General features: G+C 38.5%; 5 protein-coding genes across 6 annotated transcripts; 2 read left to right on the forward strand and 3 right to left on the reverse strand.

Annotated features, from left to right (window-relative positions):
* Positions 1-13,433: 13,433 nt before the first annotated feature.
* Positions 13,434-17,378, forward strand: BDCG_06028 (NsdD protein). The gene is made up of 3 exons (XM_045421749.1): positions 13,434-15,783; positions 15,839-16,174; positions 16,298-17,378. The coding sequence occupies exons 1-3, from the start codon at positions 14,680-14,682 to the stop codon at positions 16,508-16,510; spliced, it is 1,653 nt and encodes a 550-aa protein (XP_045277550.1). The 5' UTR covers positions 13,434-14,679; the 3' UTR covers positions 16,511-17,378.
* BDCG_06027 (uncharacterized protein) lies at positions 13,861-14,241 on the reverse strand (the record flags this gene model as incomplete). Its single annotated transcript, XM_045421748.1, has 2 exons — positions 13,861-14,051; positions 14,112-14,241. The coding sequence occupies 2 exons, from the start codon at positions 14,239-14,241 to the stop codon at positions 13,861-13,863; spliced, it is 321 nt and encodes a 106-aa protein (XP_045277549.1).
* A 227-nt stretch (positions 17,379-17,605) lies between the features above and the next one.
* Positions 17,606-22,442, forward strand: BDCG_06029. 2 transcript variants are annotated; one of them, XM_045421750.1, is made up of 4 exons: positions 17,606-20,498; positions 20,829-20,996; positions 21,145-21,183; positions 21,301-22,442. In XM_045421750.1, exons 1-4 carry the CDS (start codon positions 18,233-18,235, stop codon positions 21,822-21,824), a joined length of 2,997 nt encoding a protein of 998 aa, XP_045281507.1. In that variant the 5' UTR covers positions 17,606-18,232; the 3' UTR covers positions 21,825-22,442. The 2 variants fall into 2 exon arrangements, with proteins under 2 accessions (XP_045281507.1, XP_045281508.1); XM_045421751.1 differs by having other exon boundaries at positions 17,607-20,489.
* BDCG_17228 (uncharacterized protein) lies at positions 17,739-17,970 on the reverse strand (the record flags this gene model as incomplete). Its single annotated transcript, XM_045426372.1, has 1 exon — positions 17,739-17,970. The coding sequence occupies one exon, from the start codon at positions 17,968-17,970 to the stop codon at positions 17,746-17,748; it is 225 nt and encodes a 74-aa protein (XP_045281506.1). The 3' UTR covers positions 17,739-17,745.
* BDCG_06030 (glutamate-cysteine ligase) lies at positions 22,317-26,630 on the reverse strand. The gene is made up of 7 exons (XM_045421752.1): positions 26,116-26,630; positions 25,938-26,010; positions 25,796-25,861; positions 25,570-25,709; positions 25,322-25,444; positions 24,644-25,229; positions 22,317-24,538 (listed from the first exon to the last, which is right to left on the reverse strand). The coding sequence occupies exons 1-7, from the start codon at positions 26,124-26,126 to the stop codon at positions 23,513-23,515; spliced, it is 2,025 nt and encodes a 674-aa protein (XP_045277551.1). The 5' UTR covers positions 26,127-26,630; the 3' UTR covers positions 22,317-23,512.
* Between the last annotated feature and the right edge of the window lie 510 nt (positions 26,631-27,140).

Consider the following 27,140-nt stretch of genomic DNA (forward strand, 5'->3'; position numbering starts at 1 on the left):
ACTTCTCCAAAAACGTAAATGAATTAATGAATCTTACGGCAGCCATAGCCACGGTAAACTAGCGGGAGCTAAGCTGCCTTTCATATCTAGATATCCTCCTTGCATTGAACTCGGACATTGAGAGGCTTGAGGAGAAATTGCTATTCTTGCAACCGTCAAGGAGCAGCGGTCAAGGACATGTAACACCACACCCCCCCGGATTAGGACTAGCAGGGACCTGGCGCTAGTAGGCCGTTGTGGTAATATCCCATTGGCGGGGGGGGGGGGGGGCGCGAACTCATTCCTTCAATATCCACCACAATAACGGCTACTTGCTCATAATATATCTAATCTATAATATCAAGGTAGGTTTGGGTACAGTACAGAGATGATGTGTATTGTCAGCCAGTACCGTACCGGCAGTTCTCAGTAACGTAAAACGCCATGGTACGGAGGCTCTTGGCCGTCAAGGCGAACTTAAAATATAGCGCTAGCCTCCATCGCATCTCCAAGACCAAGCCCACTTGGACTCTGAACCACGATTGCGCTAGTCAGATTCGCCCATGGCAGTGAGGATGACTGGCCTGAAGCAATAATTGCTAGTCGTACGCGGCGGTGGTGAGCCGTGCAAGCCGACTGATCTTAAGGAGGAGAGAAAGAAAATTAATGAGCATGCGTGCGAGGTTTTTTGACACATGGAGGGGGATGGTTTTCGGGGATATGGAACCCTTGCGTTGTACCCAGGTATTCAATCACGGTGACTTTTTTCTGAGTTTATTCAGGGAACTAACCGGCGAATCCGCGAGACCATGCTTGGGTACATTCATTCCACTTGAAGCGTCGGAGGCCTTATTTAATTAAGAGCGCAAACTGCTTCACACCCCGCGCAGAAAAGCGTGGAAAAGACTTTGTTGATTCAGGCATGAGGGATAATAATGGTGCAAATACGGAGTACGCAGCGCAGTATATAAAAATACTCGAGTCAGGGAAGGGTGAGGTCGTCTATTACGTATTTCCGAGTTCTGGAGTGGAGCCACTATTGTTCGTGAAAAGATACTCCGTACCTCAGGAGAGATCTCGGTCACAGATCGGCGTGATCCCGATCGCGCGCTGGGGTTGGAAAAAATGCTTTTTTTTTGGTTGCAGCGTGGAAGAATATATCTCCCAGTTCGCGCTTGAGCTCACCTGGAATTTCCAATTCATACACTAGCTATTCCATGGCTACGATTCTCCTGACACGTTGTCCCGATTTCAATCCGATCTTGCTTGCAACCACTTTTAAAGTTGCTCGATGATGATAATGAACCTTGATGTCGTTTGAAGTGCCACATCACAACAAAATGCGTCAACGTCAATCATAAATTCAGTTTGTCAACTAAGCTTATGCGAAACGACGCCTGCTCCGGCACAAACGTTCAAGTATCGGGGAATGATTCAGGTGAGGTTCCAAACGAATCGGCGTTATTTGTCCAAACTATTGGATAATTACCCCAGACGAGCGTTTTGTTTTCCAGATATAACTTACCCCTATGAACGTACAGCAGTGGCCATTGGATTGCAGCTTGCAAGTTGATTAACCCTGGCCAACTTTTGAACTGCCGAGAAATCTTGGAATGTTTTTAGTGGCTCCGCCGTCGCCGTTGGTCATTGTGGTGTAGCCGTTGGTATGGACTTTACGCCTGTCTCAATACTTGTATGGTAAGTTATGACATGAGGTAATTTCATTACCTTAACTAACTACTACAAAGCCAGCCAAGGAGTTATTATATAGTAACTTACATGTATGAACGCACGGATGTATTAATGTCATGCGTTTGTTTGTTGCATGGACTGGGCTGACACGTTGGGATAAAAGGACATGGGGCTCGAGGGTGCAGCGCTAGAATTTCCAGCGCTCTCGGAGCTACATATTACATATTATATTCAGTTGTCCAAGCCACTGGTTCCACTGGCTGGGATCTGGCATCGCTTTCCTGTGCATGCCCAGGTCACTTTTCCGTATGTGGCATGGCATACGATCCATCGATCTTCTTACAAGTTACCACTATCTGGCTTTCCCACCTGGGTGGGACTCTGGGTCTTGGGACTTGGAACAATCGATGTCAAGCAGTCGAATCGATTTGGCTAAATCAGAACCAATTCTGAATCAGATCTTTTTACACTTCAATATTTTCATCAATATTAAATATTATTATAAATTAAAATACAATTATTAAAATAAAACTATAAAGTTAAACTTCACTTAAAGCTTTCAATTTCAAGTTAATCTTAAGCTTAAATCTTTATTTTAAATAAAGTTAAACTAAATAGAAGTTTTCAAAATCTTAAAAAAATAATAATATATAAAGAAGTAAAAGATTTCATTTTATAACTTATATTTATTTTCTTTTAATAATAATAAAAGTTTTTATTTATTTATATATTCAATATATTTATATATTTTATATATTTCTTATATTTTTTCTATATATTAATATAAGTTTTATTCTTTCTTTCATTTTAAAATAAGACTAAGTAGTATAGATAGAAGATATACTAATTATAATTTTTCTAATTTTTAACTTAAATAATACTAATTTTTCTTTATATATTTTTTGAACAAATTCATATATAAAAACTCTTGTAAAATAAATTTAAATAAAGAAAAAAATGTATTAGTAAAATTATAATTATTAAAAATTTCTATTTCTTTAAAAATAACTATAAATTATTTAAATTATTTAAGATAAAAATATCTTTATATCTTTATTATAAAAGAATAATACAAAATCAATAAAATTGTAAGAAAGTATACTTTTCAAGTATATTCTTAATATACACAGCTTGACGTGAAATGTACTAGTAATTAAAAGTACTTTTAAATCATAAAGATATTTATGATAAAAATACTAAGTGTAAAGATTAATATATAATAGTATTCAATTTAAGTTGTAGAGATATAGTAGCAATACTAGTCTATATAAAATATATAGATAAGGTCTACTAACTTGTAAGAATAAGTACTCGCAGGTGATTATTCGGGTGTTTGCAGCTTGGCGTGATATGTACTGTTAACTACTAGAAGTATTCATGATAGAAAGATAAAATATAAAGATTAAATGTATAATAGCATTTAAGCTGAGTTATGAATAGTATTCATGAACTTCAGTCTATATAGTTATATATAGTCAAGAGCTGCTAGCTTTATTAATTATATAAGAGATAGAAATAGAGATAAAGAATCTGTGAGAAGTGAGATTTCTTACATATCTTCTTCTCTCTAAGACTTTATTTATGAAGTCTTTCACTGAGTGATCTTATAGAATCAGCTCAGCACTGTAGTAATACTCACTAAAAATTCTTCACATCTATAAAAAATCTCAGTGAGAAAAAATCTCTTATTATTATAAAGAAAAAAGAGTCTGTTACTCAGTTTCTTATTCTATAAGATTCTTTATAATCTACAGATTCTTCTCTGACTATTATATAGATTCATCTCATATCTTTTATATAGAAGAGTTCTGATTAACTCTTAATTATTTTTATAAGATTCTTGTATAATCATCACACAGATTCATCTTATAGATAAATCACTCTCTATGAGATTACTCTTATCAAAGAGAAGTATTTATAAGTTAATCTTTTACTCATTCTTATAAATCATTATTCTTTGATACTATAGAATTGTGAGAAATTTTCCATTCTTTTATCAACTCTGTAGAATTGTAGAATCAAGATATTTACAGTCTGTAATCACTCTTTATAGTTATATAGAAAGATTCAGATCTGTGATTTATAATCACTCTTATTTACTAGAGTGATCTGACTATTTCATAGAATCACTTACAGTGTAAGTAAATCTCTTTAAAGTAGTATAAATATTCTAGATCTATCTATGAAACACTTTATCTTCTTTTCTCTTTTTCTATAACAGCTCTTATTCTTATAACTGTGAGTATCTTCATTCATTCATAAAGTGTTTTCACTTAGATAATAGAGAGAGAGTGTTTCTGATAATATCTATGTATTAATTCAAGAACTTCTCAAGAATAAAAATTTTTCAATTTTAATATTTTTATAATAATGTCTGATTATCACTGAGCTTCTTATAAGTATCTTCATGACTTCTCTGATTACTTTTTATCAGCTGATGAAGTAGAGATATTATTATTCATAACTGTATCTTCATCTCTCTCAGCTCTGTCACTGTACTCAATCTTCAGATTAGTGATTAACTCTCTATCTCTTTCAGATCAGTCTCTGACTTTAAGTAGTATAGTTTCTCTCTTTACTATAAGTCTTTTTATAAGAAATTTCTTACAGATTCTAGTTAACAGTTCTTGTGAAGCTCTTCATATTATCAGTGTCTTCTGCAGTTTCACAGGCCTATGATTACTCTCTCTCTACTCACACAATCTCTGATCAGATATATGTGAATATGTCTAGATTCTCTATCAATGATTCTTACACTGTAGTGCATTTTCACAATCTTATTATCAATGAGAGATAAGTCTTCAGATACCTGTAAAATCTGAGTAATTAAAATAATATAAATACTATAAATTTATAATAAGAGTTAATCTGAGCATATAAGTCTTCTCTTTATATTTTAATTATTTTCAGACTGAATACTTCAGTACAACTGAGAGAGCAGACACAGCTTCATAAGAAATATCTGATTATATATATAGATAATCAGTCTTCAAGACTTTTATTATTATTATTATTATTATTATTATTATTATTCTTCAATTATAGATGTATGCAGTCAGAGACTATGACATCTACCTGAGAACTTTAGTTCTCAGGGTTTTTTCTATGTCTGTAAAGTTAACTATTATACATTCATCAATTTCAGATATGCAAAATCAGAAAATTCCAGCTCAGAATACAAAAACTGTTTACAAATTGCAGTGTTTTAACATCTTTTAATACTTTGAAACCATTTGACAATATCATGACAAAAGAAAAGAGAAAAAGAACACAGTCTCAAAGATAGACACATTAAATAAATAGATAGAAAGAAATTGAAAGAAAAAGATAAAGAAAAAGATAAAGTAAAGAGAGACTATAACAAAACAAATTATTAAAAGAGAGTGTATAGCTGTTTTAACAGACTATATCTGATTAATTTCCTCCTCTTCATACTCAGATAATTCTGAATTTAGTCATTTTCTTGTAGCTGCTTGAGTTTCTGATAGAAAGTCTATTAAGTATTTAATTCCTGTCTCAGTTGAGAATAAGAATCTTATATTTAATTGATTTAGATCATACTTCTCTTTCAATCTGGCTCTGAGACTATTGTATAATGCACAGTGTATTACAATATGCTCAGAATTCTCATTTATATTGCAGAATGAGCATTCTATTGAGTCAAATCTATCATCAAATCTTTGTATATAAGATTTGAAATAGCCATGTTCTAGTTTCAGCTGTATTATAGATGAGAATATTTTCTTTTTACATTTAATTGAACAAGATTTTCACTTGAGTTTTGTTTCAAATCTTGAATAATGTATACTCTTCTTTTGTTTCTGCCAGCTTTCATTTCACTTGTCTAAACAAGATTCTTTTATTTTTCTCTTTATAAAAGATCAGAACATAATTTTTTAAATAGATCTGCTTAATTCTACACTCTTTTTTACAGCTGAATCAGCCAATTCATTATCATGAATATTCATGTGAGCAGGAACTCAGTGCAGATGAATTATCAGCTTTGATGTTCTTCTCTTTTGAATTTTCAAAACAGAGTTTAAGATCAGTTCAAGATTCATTTGATCATTATGAATCTGACTATTTCTAAGTCTTTTTAAAGCAGCTTGACTATCAGAGAATATTCATACCTCTTTCAAACAATTTCCTCTTTTATGAGATTTTATTTCAATGAGTTTGAAAGCTTTCACTATTGCAAATAGTTCAGCATCAAAGACTTCACATTCAGAGCCTAGATTTCAGAAATCTGAGATAAAATTAATATTATCTTCAGTATAAGCAATGCCTGCGCCTAATCTATTCAAGTTCTCATTTTTTGAGCTATCTGAATAAACCAGAATAGAGTCTTTTATATTGATTGTAGAAGTCTTCAAGACTCTGCTACAACTGTATATACTCTGATATTCAGCTTCTCTGAAGTCTGTGCATTTCTAACAGTCTTTATATTAAATATAATAATTATCTGTACTACAGATATAATACTCTCTACTTCTTTGAAGAGAAAAATTAATAGTTGTGAAGAGATTGAGTGTTATAAGTATTAAAAGTATGAGTATGAGTTTTCTTTGTTTTTTCTTTATTAATCTCTAAATTATGTTCATAACTCTGTTTATTTTCTTGTTTTTTAGCTTTAATAAGAATATGATTTCTTCTTCTCTTATATACACTGCAGACTGTTCATCTCAGTAGAAACTTATTATCTTATAGACTAGAGTTTATAAATGACAGTATTAATGTCTTTATTATAATCAGATTCTTAGTGAAGACTGTATTATTCTGACTTGTCAGAATTTATAATATAAAAGTTATATCTTAGCTTCTACAGATATCTTATCTATCTGAATAATTCTCAAGTGAACTTATTTATCTTATCAGAATACTTCTATCACTGAATCTTGAATCAGAGCTTATAATCTTACTTCTCTGAGTTAATAATCTTTTTAATCTGATATTCTCTTTCACTCTCTAGTACTTCACAGATAGAGTGATAAGTCATAGAATTCTCTTCTAAAAATTTCTTATATTCACAGAGTAAAGAGATATGAAAAACATTATATATCTGTAACTCAGATAACAGTTTTAATCTGTAAAACTATAAGTTAACTTTCTTTATAATCTTGTAAGACTCTATCTATAAGAGATTCAGCTTCTTACTAGATCTCTGTATAATAATATTTTCTAGACTCAGTCAGACTCTATCATCTTTCTTGAAACTTTTTATAATATACTTAAAGTCATAGTATCTCTTCTGATACTCTTGAGTCTTTCTCAAGAATTTATAAGCTTTCTCTCAGATATTCTGAATTCTCTCAGCTTATTTACAGGCATCATCACACTCTATAGTATACTCTCACAGATTTATCAAGATTATTCATAGATAAGTCTCAGTAAGTATCTCAAAGAGAGTTTTATCTATACTGATATGCTTTAAGTTATTATATATGAACTCTGTGAGTGATAATTAATATATTCAGTCATTCTGATTATAATTGACAAAGCACTGCAGATACTGTTTTAATATACTTATTAGATATTCTATCTGACTGTCTGTCTATTGATGAAAAGCTATGCTTAGATCTTATAAGATCTTCAGTATAGTTATCAGATCAGATCAGAACTTTTCTGTAGAGATTAATTCTCTATCTAAGATAATATTCACAGGTAATTCATACAATCAGATCACATCACAGATAAAGATATAAATTAAATTCTTTAACTTCAAGTTCTTACAGATGAGTATAAAGTGTGTTATCTTAGTAAAGTAATTTACTATCATCAGCACACTGTCAAAGCAGGTATTATATATATTCTTACTTTCAGAGAGACTTATAAGAATATTTATTTCTAGCTATTTTTAAGATTTCTACAGAATAAGTAGAGAAGTAAGTTCTTTATATAATCTGAACTGTACTACTTACAAATTCTGATAAATAGTACAAGAATTCACTATCTTCTTCACAAGTTCTCATATCTTTGATCAGAAGTATTTTCTTATAAGTAACTTATAAGTTCTAGTATCTGTAAAATGATCTGCTAGAGAAGAGTTATGATATCTTTTAATAAGTTCTATATATAGAAACTTATTTATAGATATATAAATTCAGTTCTCTCTTTATAAGAGATTATTTAAGTTTTTTTAATTCTTTATTTCTGCAGAGTTAATCTCTGCTGTGAGCAGTTTTTAAATATACTGAGTATATTTATTCTTCAGTTACAGTTCAGACAATCTGAATAGAAGATTTTATAAAGACTTATACTCTGTTTCTTCTTATATCAGATCTTCTACAGTGCTTCTCAAAGTCTGTAAATTCTTCAGATTATAGATACTCTCTTCAAGAATTCTTGTGAAGATTCTCAGAGTGTTAACTCTCAGTGTTATAAAGAGTAGTTATACAGGCTTCTTCTCTCTCTTTTTCTTCTTCTCTTATAGAGAATTGAGAGACTCTTTAATTAATCTCTTTACAACACTCAGTCTGAGTATTCTGTGAAGCTTTTCTATCTTCTCTAGTCTCTCTATATCTATCATTCTAATCTTCTTAATATAGTCTGATCTGTGAGAGAATCTGTTCACTGAGTTCTTAGTTCTCTTGATATGTTCTATTTTAAATCAGAACTCACTCAGTTTCTGAGCTCAGTGAATCTGCTATTGTAAGAGTTTCTTAATTAAAGTAAACTATTATAAGCTGTTATAATCAGTTTTAACAGTAATTACTGTTATGAGACTCTTAAAGTAGTGATATCAGTGATAGAAGAATTTCACTATTATAAGAAGCTTCTAATTATAAATGTTATAGTTGATCTCTGCAGATTGCATCTTCTATAAGAAAAAAATCACTGAAATTCAGTTCTCATTTAACTGTAGTTATGAGACTATTTCTGAAATTATAAAGAAGAAGATATCTGTCTTCAATCTGATTAAGAGTAAGAGATTAAAATGAAACAGTATCACTGTATTTGTGAATATCTATTTCAATCTTATAAAAACTCTGTAAGCTTCTGAGATAAGAAAGTTCTTACAATTCTCTCTTCTTAATAATCTTTTCATTCTCTATTTATAAGATGACTTCTTCTTATTTTTACTCTTCAGCATGTCTGTAAGAATTAAGAAGATTCTTATAAATATAAAGATAAACTATCTATAGAAATTCACAAAGCTCAGAAAGATCTGAATCTTATGAATACTAGTTAGCTTTAATTATAATAAAATAGTCTCAATCTGCAAAGATTTCATCTGAATATCATTTACAGTGATTATATATTCTAGAAAATTAATTCAGTAAGTACTGAAGTTGTACTTTATAAGCTTAATATATAGTTCTGTCTCATCTAGAATCTTTAACATACTTCATACATACTCAGTGTGTTCTTTCTTCTTTATAAAGTACATTATCACATCATTCAGATATATTATTACAAAGACATTTAAATATACATGAAGTATTTTATTAATGAAAGACTGAAATACTGCAGAGACATTAGTCAGATCAAAAGATATTACTAGATATTTAAATAATCTTAGTGTAGTTCTAAAGACAGTCTTTTATTCATTCTCAGACTGTATTTATAGCTGTGTATATATATTAATCACATTCAGTTGTGTGAATATAACAGCTCTCATAAGACAGTTAATCACATTCTTAATCAGAGATAGAGAATAGTGACTCTTTATTATCTTAAAGTTCAGATTGTAATAGTCTATATATAATCTAAGATCTTCATTCTTCTTCTTTATAAATATCACAGAGACTCTTACAGAGATCTGTGAAGATTAAATGAAGTCATTCTTTAAATTCTTCTTTATATAGATCTGTAAGATCTCTGTCTTGTAATAAGAGAGCTTATAAATTGATTCTTAGAAGAGTTTCTACTCTTTTATCAAATCTATTATCAGATTCTTCTCACAGTGAGAAAGAAGCTCAGCTGTCTTTACTAAGCTGAATATCTCTGTAAGATCTCAGTATTTCTCTAATATCTAAAGCTCAGTTTTCATAATCATAAGATTCTCAGACACTTATAAAGTTATTATATAGATAAGCTTGTCTTCTCTAATTAACTCTACAGTATCAACTGATTCTATCTCTATGAGTGAGTCTGCTAACACTGATCAGAAGTATAAACCTGACTTATGAACAGCTATATATGAATTATGTCTTTGAAGTTATATAAGTCTTAAGTATATATTATTTATAATGTCTGTAATAATCACAGTTTCTATAAATCTTCTTCAGATTTCAGAGAGATCTTATAATTTAAAAATGACTTTTATAAGTCTCTCAGTTCTCAGATCTGAGTTCTCACACTCTACTTATTATAAGAGTAGATTCTCAGTCTTCATCTTTTAGCTTATACACTCTGTGAGTTTTAGAAACATTACAGTGATCTGAGATTCTGAGTTCATTAATACTTTTTATACTTGCAGAGTAGCAGTACTGCAGTGCAGTCTCTCTCTATAAGTAAGTATTTTTATCAGAGAAGTAACAGATTTAGATATTAGCTTTAAGACTCTTAAGAAGACTGTTACTGACTCTGTCTATAACTTTTTAAATTTCTATTTTAATTTATTTAGATAGTTTGTGCAGAGATATTCTGATTTAGAATAGATAAAATAGAGTCTCTTTTTCTTAGTCTCTTTATTATATACTCTGTTTACAGAAGCTTGTGAAACTCTTTCTCTTTACTTAGTAGTCAGATATGAATCTCTCTATATTTTATTATCTTTTTCTAATAAATCTATTCTCTGTTATTCTGACTCTTACAGAGTTAGTTAATAATTCACTCTTCATAGATCTGTGACTCTTACAGTGATCTATAAATAGTGAATAAGAGTTATCAGTTTCTTCAGAGTTAAAAACTTAAAGTCTTACTCAATGAGCTTATTCTGTATATCTTTATTCAGCTTTTTTATAAATATTATCATTCAGATCTTATTTCAGAACTCTGTTTTCACAGATCTTAATTCACATCATAATTTTATAAAATACTGTGAGTAGTCTTTATCAGATTTCTCATCTCTTTTTCTAATATTAATAATCACAGCTCAGATATTCTCTGTTCAGCTTACAGAGTCTCTCAACTTATTCTCTGAATAGATCTTGAGAACAGATCAGTAGAATCTTTTATAATCATTCTCTAAATAATTCAGTCAGTTCTTGACTTCAGTATAATAGAGATCTGTTATTACATAGATAATAGCTTCTTCATCTTTTATATCACACAGCTGAGCTTGTGAGTTAATTTCAAATATAAACTTATAAAAGCTTTTATAGATTGTGATTTGATAAGTGATCTTAAGTAATTATAACTTAAGAAAGTTTCTTTTCAGTTTATAAGTATCTCTAAAGATCATGTCTAGAGACTCAGTTCAAGAGTGTTTACAGACAGTAAGTATTTCTTATAGAAAAATAGCTTAATTTTATAGAAGATACTCAAGAATGTTCTTCACTAAGATTAATTTATTTATGAGTTTGAAGAGTTTCTCTATCACAGATACAGAGAATAATATTCTGTAAGTAATTAATAAGTTCTCTGAAACTTCTTTTATAAGAGTTATTCATAATTTAGATGACTGCTTCTGAGTGTCTGCAGTAGAATTTATAGAGATTGAAGTATATAAGTTTCTAGTTCTTTCAGTTATAACAGACAGTTACTGACTGACTGAGCTTGAAATGTAAGAATAAGTACTCACAGATGATTATTCAGGTGTTTACAGCTTAATGTAATATATACTATTAACTACTAGAAGTATTTATAGTAGAAAGATAAAATGTAGAGATTAAATATATAATAGTATTTAAGTTAAGTTATGAATAGTATTCATGAACTTCAGTCTATATAGTTATGTGTAGTCAAGGGCCACTAGCTCTATTGATTACATAAGAGATAGAAATAGAGGTAAAGAATCTGCAAGAAGCAGGATTTCTTACATAACTTCACTTATTAAGTAAGTAATAAGAATAGAAGTAAGAAGATTTACAGGTGTAAAATTCTACTTCTTGTGAATTCTTTACCTTTATTTCTATATCTTATGTAATTAATAAAGTTAGCAGCTTTTAACTACATATGACTATATAAACTAGAGTTCATGACTACTATTTATAACTCAGCTTAAATACTATTATATATTGAATTTTTACATTTATCTTTCTACTGTGAATACTTCTAGTAATTATTAGTATATATTATATTAAGCTGTGAATCTCTGAATAATTGTCTGCAAGTACTTATTCTTACAATAAAACTATAAGAAGTATAATTTCTTATAAAAATAAACACTTTTTTAAATATATATATATATATTAGATTGTTTCTCTACAGGCTAAGTTAGAGTTAGTAGTCTATATATTTAATATTATTTTTAATAAATTAAATTTTTTATCAACTTTATAATAGCTAAGAAAATGAAATTAGATTTGAAAAATAATTAAATTAAATAATTTTAAATTTAAGTATTATTAATATTAAATTTTAAAGTTAATACTTTTAATAAAATATAAAATAATAAAATTTACTTCTAAATATTTTTTCTAAAAAAATAAAAAATACTGAAAAAAATACTAAAAAAAAGACTGAAAATTTTAAAATAAATATAATTTTTTTTTCTTTTTTTTATAATTAATTGTATTAATACTTATTTAAAATTAATTCTAATTTATATATTTTTAAATTAAAAATTGAAAGAAATAATAAAGAAATAATATTTTATTATTTAATTTCTAAGTAATAAATTATTTTCTTTATAATTATTTTTATATTTAAAAGTAAGTTTTTATTTTATCTCTTTTTATTTTTTTTAAAGTAAAAAAGTATATTTTATTTAAATTACTACTATGTTATAATTATAATTTATTATATAAAATAATAATAAAATAGTTTTTATTATTATTATAAAATATTTAAATATTAATTATAAATATTTATTTTTAAATTTAATATTAAAATTTCTATTAAATTCTTTAGAAAATAATATATATTTTATAATATAATATTTAATTCTAATTAAAGTAATACAAATTAATTAATACAAAGTATTTATTTTAAAATTTATTTATCTCTTTTCAGAAGTATTTTGAAGAATTTTCAATTTCATATTTAAATTTTCTATCAAATTTACTACAGAATGATATATATTTTATGATATATTATGCAGGTTTTAACTCCGAATTGATTTGAATCAATTCTGAATTACTTATGAGATTTGATTATTCCGGAACTGCCCTGATTCAAATTTCTGTACACACAACTGACAGTGTCAAGGACTCAAGGGCCCTTTGCTTTTCTTAGATCCCTGCCAGCACTGATGCTGTCCCCAAGGCGGCCACACGGAACAGAACACTCTGTTCTGCTGGGGCCACTAGCTGGATTGACAACCCATCAAGCTAGCCCGATTTTATCAGGTTCCTCCGAGCGGCAACTTCAATTTGTTAATGTGGGTTGACTCAATCAGAAGACGCTGCGCCCTCATGGACCATATCATATCCAAGATAATAATAAGCCTGTTATCATTTTCCCGAGACTCGAAAGTGAGTTTGCAACCAAGGTGTGCTGCACTATGAAGCGGAGAATCAGCACACACACACTCATACGCAGAGGAAGTCGCCAGGACAGCCGTTGCGTTGCCGAATATAATGTAAATCTTTCCTGTGAAAATTCGAGCCCCACCTTATTCCAGAACACATACATTATTATTATTATTATTATTATTATTATTAGGGGTTGTTTTCACTGGATAAATGAGAATAAACCCTCTTGCTCAGGAAAATACGCCGGAACCGTAATACGTCAGATAACTATACATACACTTGTATTATTACGTGGAACATGCTCCAATCTCAGCCCGTGTATGGGCATACGGACGACGGTAACTACTCCGTACAGAATTATTATTAAATACATGACATTGGAAAGTTCATGCAAGCACGTATAGGCAATACCAGCAATACCAATACCAAGCCCTCTGCCAATCTCATCTGCAAATCTTGCAACCTCAACCTCTCCCGCTTGGCTCGACACGGGCAACGTGGGTTCGGAGCTTGTTCATCTTTCTTTTTAGTCCAACCGCCGCCCTGTTTTCGGCTTTCTTTCTCCCGCTCGTCAACCTCGTTTTTCCTGTCTACATCAAAAGTGCCATCCTACTACGTTAACTTATCAAAATCGAGCTTCTGTATTTGGGTTCGTCGCCTCCCAGTTCGTCTAGGCCCATATTCTGCCGTTCCCCGCCCCGACCTTCGTTACTTTCCGGAGACGAAACCCCGGTATATATTGATTTGGTAGCTTCAGGCCTGGTTTCCTGGATAAACAGGAGGTGATTTGCGGAATTAGCTGGATCTGATCAGCGATAATTCCGTCCCTCCACTCCAGCTTGGATTGAATTCCCTCGCTTTCTACATAAATCTCGTGCATTTTTATCTCCCACTGTTGCCAATATCAGTCAACGAACAAACTTAGGCGTCCGGCCCCACAGCCGCCCAATTTCAAAGCGCCCGTTATTACTTTGGTACCTTGCCGTCCTTTGATCTTGATCAGGTCCAAATCCTCCTGCAGGGAAGGAGGAGAAAGGCCTGCAAGATACATTTTGAAAGGGTGTTTGCTTCCTTACTCTCTCTCTCTCTTTCTTTTCCTTTTCCTTTGTTGTTTTATTTTCCTTTGTTGTTTTATTTTGTTTTATTTTGATTTTTATTTTCCTTTTTAAGAGATAGTCTAATACTCCTTTTGATTTGATCCGAGATATCTCCTCCTGCGCCTAGAAGACTTGAGCATTGTGTGACGTTGGAGCTCAGCAGCTAAGTAGCTTTGCCTGGCCCCTTTTGAGGTCATTGCGCAAACAGGGAAATTGTTCGACAACAGCTTGCGGCAGCACTTTAGGCGGTCTCCGGAGATTAAAGTGAAGTCTCTGAAGAGCATACTTTGTGTGAATTTGCTGGGGGGCCATAGAATACGTGGATGGTTGTGCTGGTGTGATTCCACCCAGGAGGTCGACGAAGTCAGTACCCAAAACATACCGCAGGCAAAATGGTCACAGGGGAGGCGGGCAGGCATTGGCCCGTCTATGGAGTTTCAGGTTCAGCAACAGCGCCATTTCAGCCACCGAGACGGGAAGCGGACGGTGTCAAGGAGCACGGGAACAGTTTACATCATCAGAGCGATGCACATAGAGAGTCGTTACCGTCTATTGGCCAGCTGGATTTAGAAACCGCCAAGAGTGACCGTCAACGGAGCAGCGCTCAATTCCCACCAGGCGCGGCGGGATTGTCTGTTTCAACTGCACCGCAAGTCAATCCGACAACTGTTAATCATCCGGGTCACCACTCTTATAATTATTTGTCGTCTGCCGGATCGGCGCAGGTCTCTCCTACCGATACAAGACACCCCGGGGACGAAGATAAGGACCAGAAATCGCCCAACCAAACTCTGCATACCATTCAACGGCAATCTCTCCCTTCAATACATGAAGCATTAGGTAGCGACACTCTACCCTATTCTCACACAGCTTCGTCTTCCTCTAACCCAGGACAACCCCCTGTATCATCTGCCATGCCGTCAAATATCGTTGCCCGCCCAGGTGCAGAGGGACCTAGTGGCCCTCCCAATCCATTTTTAACTTCAACATTATTCCTAAGGGATAATCCATTCAGCGCACATTCGAGCGCCCAGAGCGGACCACCTCATCCTGAAGGGCAGCGATCGAGTTTTGCGTCAACGCAATCCCAGGGTTCTCGCAATCCATCAATCCCATCCCTAAGCTCGGGGAAGTCACCAACTCAAAGCTCTAAAACAGGGACACCCTCCCTGACAAACTCCCAAAGTTCCAGCTACGAGTTCAGTGGACCATCTTCTGCAGGGGCAATGTCGTCTTCTAATAACTATCCTCCATACTCTCAACCAGCACCATTTGGCGCCCACGCTCCCAACGGCCCACCTTCGCTGCAATACCATACTGCGCCCTATGAATCACGGTCAGGTTTTGTTCCCCCTTGGAACCAAAACGGTATCGATCCAGCCCGCATCGAGGATATGCAACAAGGGGTACGGGTTACTAATGGCACTACCGCACCTCATAGCGAGTCTGTTAAACGGCAACTGGACGGATATGATGTTGAATCGTCCTATCTCGAGGTATGTATCTAGCTATATTTTGGTTCATTACACCTTTTCGTTAACTATTAAGCAGATTGTCGAAGGCTGTAGCAGAGTAGCTGAGTTCGCAAGCCACTTTGGTGCCAAAGCTCACCAGAGTAATCGGCCGGGGCCAGTTGTGGGATTGATACCGCAATTGGCGGAGATTGATGATCTGGCACTGACGCTCCGCCGAACATCTGATGCTCTGGCTAGAATTCGGAGTCTGGCTGTTGAACAGGTTCTAGCGGAGCAGCAGGCAGAGCAACGAGCTCAGGGACCAGTTTACAAAACTAACGGCATCCGTAAGGAAGGACAACCGCCTATGTATCGGGAAGATTTTAAAGGAGGGGGTGGATTTGCCGGCGGTGATACTAAGAAGCGGCGAGGGGTATGTACACCTACCATTTTCCTTATCTTAAGCACAGCACATCGCCTACCTATTCAACTTAGCATAGCCATTTACTCCCAGCCATCTTAGCCAATGCTAGCACTAACGATCTCCAATTTACAGAAAGCTGCCCCTCCTGGCCGATGCCATAGTTGTAATCGAGCAGAAACTCCTGAGTGGAGACGCGGACCAGATGGCGCTCGCACTCTTTGCAACGCTTGTGGCCTACATTATGCAAAACTTACTCGGAAGGCCGGCAATAATAAACCCTCCTCGCTGGGCCCAAATCTCAGACCTAAAAACAGTGTGGATTCTCGATCATCAACTCGTTCTTAGATGCTGGTATATACATATACTCGCCTACCTTATAATGTGTACTCTTAGTACCGAAAAATGGAGTTAGGGTTTGGGATTTATTATTATTACTATTATTATTTACTAAAAACTTCTGATATATATCCATAGGGATAGACCTGATTGGCGTTATTTAGCTTCCGTGTCCTTGCTTTGTTTTTAGCAATATCCATTCCTCCTTTCTGCATCGGTGAAGCCAAATTGTGAATTCACCTACGGCCTGTGTGCCTGTTTACCTCTGCTCTCTACTTCTTATTTCTTTCTCTACTCGTCTTGGGTCGGTCTTTTGCTTGGATTGTGATGCGTCAGTTATTACTTTTACTTTTACTTTGGGGTTCCGGATCTTCAAGCTGGGAGGCAGCAGCGACGTTGCTTTTGATATTTCTTTCTTTCATTTCTTTCTTTCTCATTTTGAAGGCCACTGTTGTTCCATCGGATAAATTATTTACGTTGTCATGCAATTGCTGTTCTATTCTATTGGTAGATTCTAGCCGAAACGTTTGGTGGAATGTGGGTAACGAGAGAAATTTCAACAGCCATTGATTGATCTTCTTCTTGGTTTCTTGTAAATTTTTATTTTCCCTCTCCTTTTGTCTCTTCCCGCCCTACCCGGCTCAATTCTTGCTAGGAAATTAGGCACACGGCTGCAATATCATTGACATTTGATTATCGATGAATGGAGACCCAATGTAATGTAGCTAAGATGAAGCCCTTGAAAGCGAGGTTTTCCGTGGGCTTGAGAGCTTTTTTTTTTTTACCATTTTATTCGAGCCAACAATAGAGAATATTCGTAGAACACACAAAAAGCTAGAAAAGATTCACCCAGGAATTCTGATAGGGGATGCTCTCTCTCTGTTTTTTTTTTTTTTTTTTTTTTTTTCTTCACCAATTGATCCTTGTGTGTATGTTTTGCGCAGGATAAAATGGCGATGATGTAACTAACTAACCGTGCCATGCTTACTCACTCTCACTACAGAGAGTGAGTAAGCATGGCACGGTTAATCGTTGAAAGGATCTAGCCAAATCGGGCATGACGTCAAAGGGAGCTCTCTCCGGAATATTTGTGACATCAAAGGAGCTGGCCTGAAAGATGGAGATGTAACGTCTTCCCTCCTCCGGAAAGAGACAGAGAGAGGGCAGAAATGAAGAATTCACCGGGCAGAGGAAGCCAGGGGAAAATACAGGATGCGGGGAGATAGGCAACAGGAGTCACAGCATCAGGCAGCATGATAACACCCGCCGTGGCGCCCTGCAAGCAGGGTCTCTGCCAAAATTTCTTCCATCTCCCCGTTTGAAAGAACAGCCTTGGGAGAGAGAGCTTGGTGTGGAGCCAACCATTGCTGAGCTGAGGCTTGTCGCCCAACGCCTCTCGGCTCGTGTGGCCCGTTAGACTGGTGTTGCACGCTCGGGCAGAGAGATGGGTTCAAGACACAAACAGCCATGGTGGATGATGGCTAGGCCCCAGCACTAAAGAGGCTGGAACAAGTATAAAGGATGCCTTGGTTCCGCCGTTTCCTGTCGAATACTTTTCGACTTTCTATCATTATTCATGCTGGCTGACACTGTGGCGCGGCATTTTTATTAACTTCGCCAGTAACTTACCCCTTGTTCTGAAAATTATATATGAGGAAGCTGTCTTCTACGATACATACATAATAAGTGATCTTATTAATCTTCCTGTCTCAAAGTCAAAAACTAGCAACCATGTCCCGCCGCCCAAATCACCTACTACCAAAATGCGGGTGTTGGTATTCGGCATCCGGAACGCGCCAATACATCCCCCAAGTCGACCTCAAAGCACATTCCACCATACTGTCGACGTCTTCCAGGACAACCTTGACCCAGACTTTCATTAATCCCACATCAGGAGAATTAGGAGATGTCAAGTATACTTTCCCTTTGCACGATGGCGTCAGCGTTGTGGGTTTTAAGTGTGAAATTGACAATCGAGTCATCCATGGGCTCGTGAAGGAACGGCAGGAGGCTAAGCTCGAATACCAGGACGCTGTCAAAAAAGGCCAGGCCGCAGCCCTGTTGGAGCAGTCCGCCCTGGCGTCTGACACTTTCACCACTAGCATAGGCAAAATCCCCGTGGGTTCCAAAGCAGTTGTGCAGATTACTTACCTGGGCGAGTTGCAGCATGACTCTCAAGCGGATGGTGTCCGTTTCAGTATTCCAGCCATCATCTGCCCCCGCTATGCAAATTCTTCTGTAGACACTGGTGAATTGAGCCAATCCCTGGCCAGCTTTGTAAAGAAGGGTGCCATCAATATCACGGTAGACGTTTCAGTGGACAGAGGATCCACCATCCGCGGCCTGCATTCTCCAACTCACCCCGTTGCAATCACGCTGGGCCGGACATCAGTTGCTGCCCAAGACTTGTTTGAACCAAATCTCGCTTCTGCGGCACACACTATGCAGCAAGGAAATGCATTTTTCGATACGGACTTTGTGTTGATCGTCAATGCAAAAGATCAGGATGTACCAAGCGCATTTGTGGAGAAACACCCGACTATTCCCAACCAGCGAGCTGTGATGGCAACACTCGTTCCCAAGTTCAACATCCCGAATAATAACCCGGAAATCGTTTTCATCATTGATCGAAGTGGGAGTATGACAGGAAATATTAAGACCCTTCAATCAGCATTGAGAGTTTTCCTCAAATCCCTTCCAGTCGGTGTCAAGTTTAATATTTGCTCTTTTGGCTCGCGCCATTCCTTCATGTGGAACAAAAGTAAAACATACGATGCTTCCTCCCTAAAGGCGGCCCTTCAGTACGTGGATTCGATAGCTGCGGATTTCGGAGGGACAGAGATGCTCGAGCCTGTGAAGGCTACGGTGAAAAATCGTCTCAAGGACCTGGATTTGGATGTTCTGTTACTCTCGGACGGTGAAATTTGGGACCAGAAAACGCTCTTTGCCTACCTTAACGAAGTGGTGTCTGAGCAGCCCATTCGACTGTTCAGCTTGGGTATCGGCAGTGGCGCATCCCAATCCCTTATCGAGGGCATTGCAAGAGCTGGTGATGGGTTCGCACAGTTCGTTGGCGATAACGAACAACTGGACAAAAAGGTTGTCCGCATGTTGAAGGGAGCCTTGACGCCTCATATTAAGGATTATACTGCTGAAATTGTTTATGAGAATGATGGGGGAGAGGATTTCGAGCTTATCGAGAAACCAAACGCAATTCCCACCGGAGAGAACTTTGGTCGTCCCGCAGAGCGTTCAGCCGAACCCATAGAGGTGGACTCACAGAAAGAAACCCCACAATCGAAGGAACCGATCTCGCTGTTCGACCCTTCCTATCAGGAGCCTGACATCAAATCCATCACTGTCCCCCTTGACGCTAATCTCCCTAAACTACAGCCTCCCAAGGTTCTCCAGGCGCCTTACAAAATACCTACGCTCTACCCATTTACGAGGACCACTGTTTATTTCCTTCTGTCTCCGGACGCTCCTAGTGCAGCCCTCAAATCACTCGTTCTCAGGGCCACTTCGAAACACGGCCCTTTGATGTTGAAAATTCCGCTAGAGGATATTGGCCAAGGCACAAAGCTTCATCAACTGGCTGCGCGGAAAGTGACACTTGAACTAGAAGAAGGCCGAGGGTGGATATACCATACGAAGAACGAGAAGGGGCAGCTAATTGTCAACGAGCATGAAAGCAAAAAGGAGGATATTGTGAAGCGCGAAGCTGTTCGACTCGGGATTCAGTTTCAAGTGGCTGGGAAATATTGCTCCTTTGTCGCTGTGGAGTCAACCACGGATGGGGGCAAGGCGGACAAGAAGGCAGAAGCAGGACTGCCAGGTATTCGCAATCATCCTATTTCTGAAACTGCTGGCGACCGGGATCATACAGACGATGAGGAGTCGTCTGACGGCGATACAGGTTTTGTCATGGATTATGACCAGGAGGAGTACACAGAGGAGCTTTGTACTATGCCTCGTTATTCCACTATGTGTATGTCTGGTAAGGCTTCGCCCAGTCCACGAGGTTCTTTCTCTAATTATTCACCCCCACTTCCGTCCCATCCTGCTGCTCCTCCGCCTTCCCCTAACCCGACATCCTTATTTGCTTCGCCTTCTCTAAATCCATCAGCTTCAAATACCACCGCACTTTTTGGCTCAGCTCCAGCATATAACCTTCCGGGTTCAAGCGTTGGCGGACCTACAGCCTTTGGAGGTTTTGGATCTACTTTCTCAACATCTAGCTCCACTATAACCCAATTGCCCTTTGCTGCACCATCTCAACCTCCCCCTCACTCTCCATTTGGCTCAGTTCTAACAAACAACACGCCAGATTCACCTTTGGGAGAACCCTTAGCTTCTGGTGGTTTCGGGTCTCCTTTCTCTACATCTAGCTCTTCCCATACACAATCACGTTTTGCCGCCCCTCCTCAATCTGCCTCTACGCGTTTATTTGGATCAGCTCCTCCGCCTCCAGGGCAAGCAACCAGCTCACCTTTCGGTGCGACACTTATCCCTCTCCTTGCAGTCAATGAACCAAGCCCCCACACGCCCTCTTACTTTGGCGTCTTTCTATTCATCTCTACATCCCAAACCCTCATCCCTTAATTTGCCGTTTTCTAGTACTAATCGACTCTTGTCTCCTTTAGGCCCACCAGCCGTGTCAACCTCATCCGGTATTGATATTCGTAAGTTCTCACCATGCATAGTTTCCACCTTTTGCATTCCCAGTTTGTGTATAGATGCGTGTGTTGTCCGCCTACGTTTGTGAATAGATTGCTTACAAGATGGTTTCTACTACTTAGCACTCAAACGTGGCGAGCGACTGGACGGCATAGTGAGCAAAAGTGACGATTTGGCCAAGTCAGCAAACGTTTTCGCCAGGAAAAGATCCAGCGTGGTACCATCGGCGAAACAAAAGCTGGCAAGATTCTTTAAGTCAGAGTCCGAACCTAAAGAGTCAAAGTCGCCGCAGGATAAGGTCCACGCCTTGATATCGCATCAGTCCTTCGAGGGATCATGGATGTGGGAAGACAATGTATTTGCGATCATGGATCTCAACGCGTCGGAAGCCGAAAAGAAACTAGATTGGGCAGCCATATTGGGAAAACAATCTGGAGTCGGCAGCAAGGATACAAAGCAGAGATCTATTGTTGCGACACTTGTTGTCTTAGCGTATTTGAAGAAGAAGTGTCTGGACGAGAAGGATACCTGGGAACTTGTCGGGGACAAGGCCATGGGCTGGGCTGTTGAGAGGATCAAGGAGATTGGAGGCAATGCAGGCCAGGGGTCTGATGAGCTTTTGAGACTGTTTGATGGTCTATTTTGAGGGAAGGATTTTTTTTACTGATGGTTCTTTCAATCTGGACACTATTTTCTTCGCTCACTGATAATCATGAGTGCTTCTATACTTATATATGCATAGGGCGATAATAATTTGTTGATACGTCGAGCAAGGTCCCTTAATTGAGAGAGAGCTGGCTTTCCTGGTAATTTGATATTGGGCGGAATGCCTGGGCGCGGAAGTCACAGCCAGCGCTGAACGTTTTGGATGTTATCACGTAATTTAATATACTACAGGCCAACAGCATTTATCACAGGTAGTTAGCTAGCTTAAGTCAAGTTTGCCTTGCCATTGGAAACCCTTGGAAATGCTCTGTTTCGCGTCATATTGCGAGGATGTACTGCTGCTATTTTCAGAAACGGTGCTGGAGCATCTTTGTTTCTTCTCAAGCTCAACCATGGGTATCCCTTGAACGGGGGGGAGAGTCGGCAGAACCCCGGAGAGCTCAAGTAGCTTTCACGGAATACCAGAGATGGATTGCCCTCATCCTAGATACTAGGGAGGTTGATCCAGGAGGGAAACTGAGGGGGAATTTCCGTGGGTTGAGTTGTTTGGTTTATGAAATTTACCAATATGGTGAGGTGTTCTTCTTGCTTGAGTTGATTAATGTAATGTGTATATGTATGTACATTGTACCTTGCTGGTAGTCAAACTTTTAGTAGTTATACTGGCGGTGTAGAAGGATTGGGTAGCTAGCCAATTGCGCAATTGGGACCGCATATTTCATGGAGAAGGATGGGCTGGGGCTAACTATACTCAAGAGATTCTGATGCATAGTACGTCCGAGACAGAAAGCCCCGTTGCCCCTATCTCTGTTTCCCATCATATGACAGCTTCCGTCTGCCTGCTGTTGGGTAGGAGGATGATGGCGGCAGGCTCTTAAACTCAGCTGGCTGTGGCTGTTAATAGCGTCATGCTTTGATAACCACCAAGGCTAACAGTTTGCCAATTGAACAACCTGGTAATAGGAAACTTGAACAGGACGTACTGTAAATGCAAGCGTTTCAGTCCCGTAACTTAACAATGAAGCAAAAAGAAAAAGAGTAAGGAAAAGAAGAAAGGAAAAAAAGAAGGTTAGGGGGGATGTTAGTGCCCGTGTATGAAAAAGGGGGTTTAAATACATTAGTTTACACTTAGGAGGAATTATCGTATTGCGATGAATTAGTCAGATGTACTCTGTATGTACAGAGTATAGGTCTTTTATGCATCTTCCATAATGAGATCTTAAGCGTGCGTGTGAGTGGGCATGAGACAAGAGCATGAAAGAGAGGAACCAAAGGGGGGTTGGCGAAATACCCATCCATCTCTGAACTGATTCATAATCATGATTTCCCCGCCAGAAATGAATGGTAAATCACATCGTATAGAAAGAAATGAAAAATGTTAAAAAAAGAAGGCAAAATATCTTTGGTCATTGATTCCACCATTGGTGGTGAGTCTAAATATTCCTAGCAAAAAGCAGTTACCACCGCCCCTGAATGAAGTAGACAATTATATCGTTAGAAATGACATCATGACAAAGATCTAGAGCAAAAAGTATGAAGAAAGCCAGAACGCAGGAGTCAGGACGTAAGCAGCGTTATACAAGTAACAGTAAATGGGGAAAAAAATGAAATGGAAAGAAATGGAAAAAAGGGAGAAAGAGAAGTGGGCAAAAGGGGGAAAAGAAAAAATCACTCCGTAGTCCTACTCAACATCTCCCACCCAACACTCCCACCCTTCCCTTCCTTCTCCGTAACCTCCTCAACAGCATTAACAAGATCAAAGCAGATCTTCTCCGAGACCACACTATCATGCTTATACTCCGGGTGCTTAGCCACAAACTCACGGATCCACTTCGCATTCGTCCACAAACTGCCATCTGCACGCCGCCGGATAAGCTCCAGGTACGTCGCCAGCTGACACCGCGTCTCCACATCGACATTGACGCCGTTGAGATACGACTCGACCAGCGGGATCAGGCCCGGAAACCCGTCCTGTGTCCCGTTGACGATCTCTGCGATGGTCATGAGCTCGTACTCGGATTCGACGGGGCGTAGGTTCGGAGTTGAGAAGCCGGAGGAGCAACGGGAGCTGGACTCTGAGACGTTTCCGCTGGTATTTGTTTGGTTGCTGTAGGGAGGCTGCTGTTGCTGTTGCTGTGGGCGCGGGATACGGTGTGGGAAGGGGTCTTTGCGGAAGTAGAATTTCTGCTCGAGGACGGCATCGCGAGCGTGGGCGGTTTCCATGTTCTCAGTCGTGCGCGGGATGGGGATGTAGAGGTTCAGATCGAAACTGAGGATGGCTCGGGTGATGAGCACCATGAATACGCTGAAGGCGGCGTTTTCGAAATCGGTCATTTGGATCTCCATGGGGCGGAACTCGACGCGCCAGCCGATGTCGTTTTCGGCCGGCGGTGGCTTGAAGCGGATGTGTTGCCAGTTTGTCGACTGTAGGTTCTCGAAGTGGTTGGTTTGGTTGAGGTCAAGTTCTTGGAGGTCCTCGGCGAAGATTACGATGGGGTCGCGGATGAAGAGGTGGGCGAAGTGGGTGGCCAGCAGGTCATCCATGCCGCCGTCCAGGAGGCGTCTCTTGATGTCTTCGTCGATGACAAGGTCTGGGTCCATGTATTCAGGTCGCAGCCGCGGATCCTGGGATATGTATGTGGAGTTGGAGGCATATCTCGACTTTGGGATGCGCCAGCGGTCATTTTTGAGCGGCTAATTTCATTTTCCCCCCCTCCCTGTTAGAACTAGAATCGTAACTTACTGGAGGAGGGGTTAAAGTATTTGCTCCCGAATTAGATTAGAAGTGTCAAAACGTACCTTTTCTCCCAGCTCTTCAGGAGTGCGGCAATCAACCGCGTTGCTGATCTGGTTCCACCGCACGTCAGTGTCCACTAAGAACCCTTTGTAAATCGGTGTAGCAGCGGTCAATGCCAGCATTATCGGGCCCAGTGGGCTTAACTGGTCATAAAGTCTCCGCCCCTCTTTAATATTCTTGCACTGAAAGGTGATCTGCAAGCAACAACTTCCCATTCCAAACGCCATGGCATCCATATACACATGATTCTGTTTCACAGCTCCCTTGCGGACATCATCGTCCTCTGGCCAGTTATGGAGATCGTAGTTGACGGTAGGGTCATTAAATGGCCATGGAGTATTCGTATCTCGAAACACCGGGACATTCAGTCGCACTTTTCGGCCTCTCCGGGACCGGATATTCGCTGCTAGTGTGGGAAAGCGAATATGGGGGTTTGCGATTTCGTCGGGGACGAATTGGGAGCGGAGCGCACCGCCGGAGAGGGGGTAGGACGGATATGTGAAGTCGTCCTTGGTGCCTAGCCGTGGGAATGTGGTGAGGGTTATGGGATACTCATTCGGTGCCATATGCTTTTTCGCAATAACTCTCCTGTTCACCATACGCACATGTTAGCAGGTTATACACAGCGCATTTGAAGCTCGAGCGCTTTGATAGAAATTTTTCTTAGAGAGGGAACGCACCTCCACTTCATGTTAGACTCCACCTTTAAGAGATCTTCGAATCCGATTCCCCATGGCTGACCTGGGGTCGCCTCCAACATAAACCGTCCAAACTCCGGGTGGAACTTGGGAAGTGGCTCCTTTCTGTATCAACAACAAAACGGGCGACATTAGCAGCAATGTACCAAATTAAAATCCTCCCCACATACGGATCAATGACAACGTAGGGATAGCGCAAACGGAGCACGTTATTGATCATAATCACATACACTCCATCCAGAAGCCCCTGCACCAACTTCCCATTTGCCTGCGCTTCCTCGTGAGCGAGCGAATCCAAGATATCCGCCTGGCGGAGGGAAAGGCGCACTTTCTGTGCCTTCTCATCCACGGCTACGACAAGGTACTCAACCTGTTTTTCTCCGCAAACAGAAAATCACCATCAGCAAACCAATCAGGAGGAAATCATATACTCAAGTTGGATAATTGATCTCATACCTCATCGCCCCAGAGCAGGGCATCTCGTTCCTTGCCCTTCGCCTTTCTCCAGATGGCCAGAAGTTGCTGAGCGGAATAAGCGTTAGCGGCATAATTAAGGACATTTTAATCCGGGCTGGAAAGGAGAGACGCGCGCGCATACTTCAATTCCCCATTCCCTGACCTGCTTTGCATTCTTCTTCGCTTCCGGCCAGGCCAGCGGGGTGCCAAGCGCTCTATATGAGACAATTTAGCGGTGAGAAATGGGTGCTTCGTTATAAAATGCGAAGGGGGAGGGGTTGGAGTTGAGGGAGGGGTTTTTTTTTTCTCTTTTCTCTTACAGCAGGCCCATGACGACAGAAGTTAGTTCATATATTTAGCTCGTCGGGATGGTGAAAGAGTGTAGACAGCTGGAATACAGGCGGCCTCACAGGCCTAGGGGAAGGCTAAAAGGAAGGGCAAATTATGCGGGAAAATTGTCGTTGCTGCGGGTGTTTGATGGACGGAATATATTAAAAAAAAGAAAGTTTCCTCTTTCGGCCGGGGGGAGGCAAAAAAAATATAGACTGTTCGGGATTTCGAAGCAGCTTTGCCGAACGGCGCAAGAACACAAAAAAAATATATATATATATAAAAAAGGAGGAATTGGATTGTGTGGAGGAGGAAAGTAAAAATTAAAGTATTTAAGAAGAATTATTTCCGATGGCCCGCTTCCATGTCGAGATCTTTTATATCACACGAGAATGAACGCCGGTAAGTTTTAACTTCTTAGTGTTTGTTCGTCTTTCTTAGTGGATTGTAACCGCAGCACCAGCAATAATAATAATAATAATAATAATAACTAACCATAGGCCCGGAGCAGAGGGGGTTTCTGCGGAGCTCCATGGAGGGGTATATCGGGGCTGGATATTTTGCATTATTCCATATTTACAGAGCTATTTAGACCGTAAAGTTACGGCACTAACTACCCATTGACTGATTCCATATCTGTTGTTGATCCAAATCTGCTTCCATAGTACTCCGTATGTGTAAGTAAAGAGAAGATATCCATCCATGCATCACCAATAATATAAAGCCCCTGCGCACAATCAACCCTAGACCTGCAACTACACACATTATCATGGTCAAAGAAACTATCTTGTGGCCAGGTTATTATGCTCGGGTACAGCATGGATATCGAGCTAGGGCAAAAATATAACTATCATGTTTCTTCACCCCCAATACCACTCTGTCAGAGATGACGGATAATTTAATATTATTTTTAACACAGATCGGCTAATTGAGGAGCCTTCGCTCACCCACCATACGGAGCCCTCGAAAGCTGATAAATACAACATCTGGCAGTGGAATCCTTAATCCTTTGCCC

The sequence above is a fragment of the Blastomyces dermatitidis genome (genome assembly GCF_000003525.1).
Source record: "Blastomyces dermatitidis ER-3 genomic scaffold supercont1.6, whole genome shotgun sequence".
Lineage (NCBI taxonomy): Eukaryota > Fungi > Ascomycota > Eurotiomycetes > Onygenales > Ajellomycetaceae > Blastomyces > Blastomyces dermatitidis.